This window comes from Odontomachus brunneus, unplaced genomic scaffold, assembly GCF_010583005.1.
Source record: "Odontomachus brunneus isolate Ranch 3 - 2012 unplaced genomic scaffold, Obru_v1 Obru_scaffold_032, whole genome shotgun sequence".
NCBI lineage: Eukaryota > Metazoa > Arthropoda > Insecta > Hymenoptera > Formicidae > Odontomachus > Odontomachus brunneus.
In genome coordinates, this window is record NW_022639482.1 from 1,625,697 (window position 1) to 1,627,694 (window position 1,998).

Consider the following 1,998-nt stretch of genomic DNA (forward strand, 5'->3'; position numbering starts at 1 on the left):
CGGCTACGCCGCATGTCACAGAATAGGTAACCAGTCCTGCGAAAAATTGCAGGGTGAAGACGATCTCGTATGCCGGCGAGGCCTGCTCGTCGAATTTGAGGAAGTAGCTCGGACAGGCCAGCGCTCTCACCGTGGTGTTCATCGGCGTCAGCATTCGTCCTTTCGAGAGCGGCACGAGCGTACGGTAAGATAATCCACCGATATACATGAAGGCGGCGGAGAGAATCACAAGCTTCCGGCCTACTTTTGCCTTGGACAACATAACTTTACGATCGTCCCAATCGGTTATATTCTGCCAATCTTTTCGCATCTGTTGCAAACAGGTTTGGATCTCCTTCGCATTGTACACGAGTAGACTGTATTTCACGCAACCTATCCAACAGTTTAGAAGTGGACCCAACAGTCTTACCCTCCGCCTCATGTCACGTTCCTTTAAGAATATCAGCAGCAAACCCGGCACCAGGATGAACGCGAATAGTAGGTAACACGAGACATTCAGTACGCGAATTACAATTTTTTCCGCGTTAGAAGCAACTTTGGAAATTGGCCACAGGCCGATTATTCGAAGAATGACACGGGTCACTTGTATCGCGTAGTTTAAGTCATTCTCCTGTCTGCTCACCCAGGTCGCTGTCGACGAGTGTTTAGCGCTTCGATTCATTATGCGATCTTAACTTTTTCTAGATCGAGATTCTATGCGTGACTACGTAAATTGATCGCGAACTTTGCGTTTGGCTCGCTTTTTGTTTTTTTATTTTATTAGGATTTCTATTATTTTCGTTAACGGAGTTCCCGCATTTCGAGTTTAAGGATGGCAAATAATCGAGTGGTAGTAGAAGCACGAGCATGACTGAACAGATGTATATGATAATAGGTGGGCTAAAGTATAGTGTTGTGCGGTGCGCTTGCGTGCATAAAACGATTGCGCGTAATAACAGGGCATACACGAAAGGGGTTGTCAATTCGACATACCGTATTGTCTACGATAAATTCTTAGTGTCGGTGACGTGCAAGGAGAAGGATCGTGGCATCGTGCGGGAGCGTCTAAAATTGAAATCTACGATCTATGTGAATACGTGTGGTCATGTCTAGTGTACTTTGTGTTGTGTGATTTTATAGACAGAATGTTATGTAAATCAAATGCTATACAGAAAAAACATTATGATTAATCTATAACTCACATATAAATCTGGTTGTATCAACCAGATTCAATAGTAAAATACGGAATAATTAATTACGTGATTGCTACAAAATAATTACTGGCGTTGCAGCAGTGATGATATCTGGTTGTTCCAATCTGAGTGTATCCGTGATAAATGTCACCATACCGATTTCTGGTTGCCATAATCAAATTATGCGTAACTATATTGATGTAGTTGGTGTATCAAAGTTAACTGAGTCATATCAACAATACACATTATTATCACACAAAGATAATTAGGATGCAACCATGCTGTTCACTGTTAAATCCTTATGGTTATGTGCACGATATCTTTTTACGTGTACATATTATTAACAAAAATGAAACGTATTACGCTAAAAGTATCTCGTATCATCATAGATTTTATAAGACATATAACAATCGTATAAACATAAAAAAGTATACAAATACAAAGATAAATTTACGTTCATTTTCTAATATAAAAACAGAATAACAAAATAATTTGCAAATTTTTATACTTATTTATACATTGATTTATTATTTAAACAGCGCTATTTGCATCTAGACCTTCAGTCTAGATATCCTACGAATAAAGTTTATTTATTTTGTTTAAGGAACTACAGCCTTAAATGCTAGTTGTCCGTAATATATTCAAATATGCGAACGATGTTCGCATAATCTAGAAAGAACAGTAATTACACATTCAATGACAATTTAATATTTTGAGTAATTAAAATATTGAAGCTTCCCTAATGTCAACTAAATCAGATAGAAACACGTGAAATGAAAACATACTTACAATACCGAAGCTATTGAGAGACAGATCCATAAATTTT

At 38.1% G+C, this 1,998-nt stretch overlaps 1 protein-coding gene across 1 annotated transcript in view; it reads right to left on the minus strand.

Annotated features, from left to right (window-relative positions):
* LOC116843385 (odorant receptor 13a-like) overlaps window positions 1–1,158 on the minus strand; it is a 6,781-nt gene extending 5,623 nt beyond the window's left edge. The window contains exon 1 of the mRNA XM_032813771.1: window positions 1–1,158. This exon is cut by the window's left edge and continues 151 nt beyond it. Within this exon, the coding sequence (XP_032669662.1) occupies window positions 1–661 (661 nt within the window). The 5' untranslated portion in view covers window positions 662–1,158.
* Window positions 1,159–1,998: the final 840 nt, after the last annotated feature.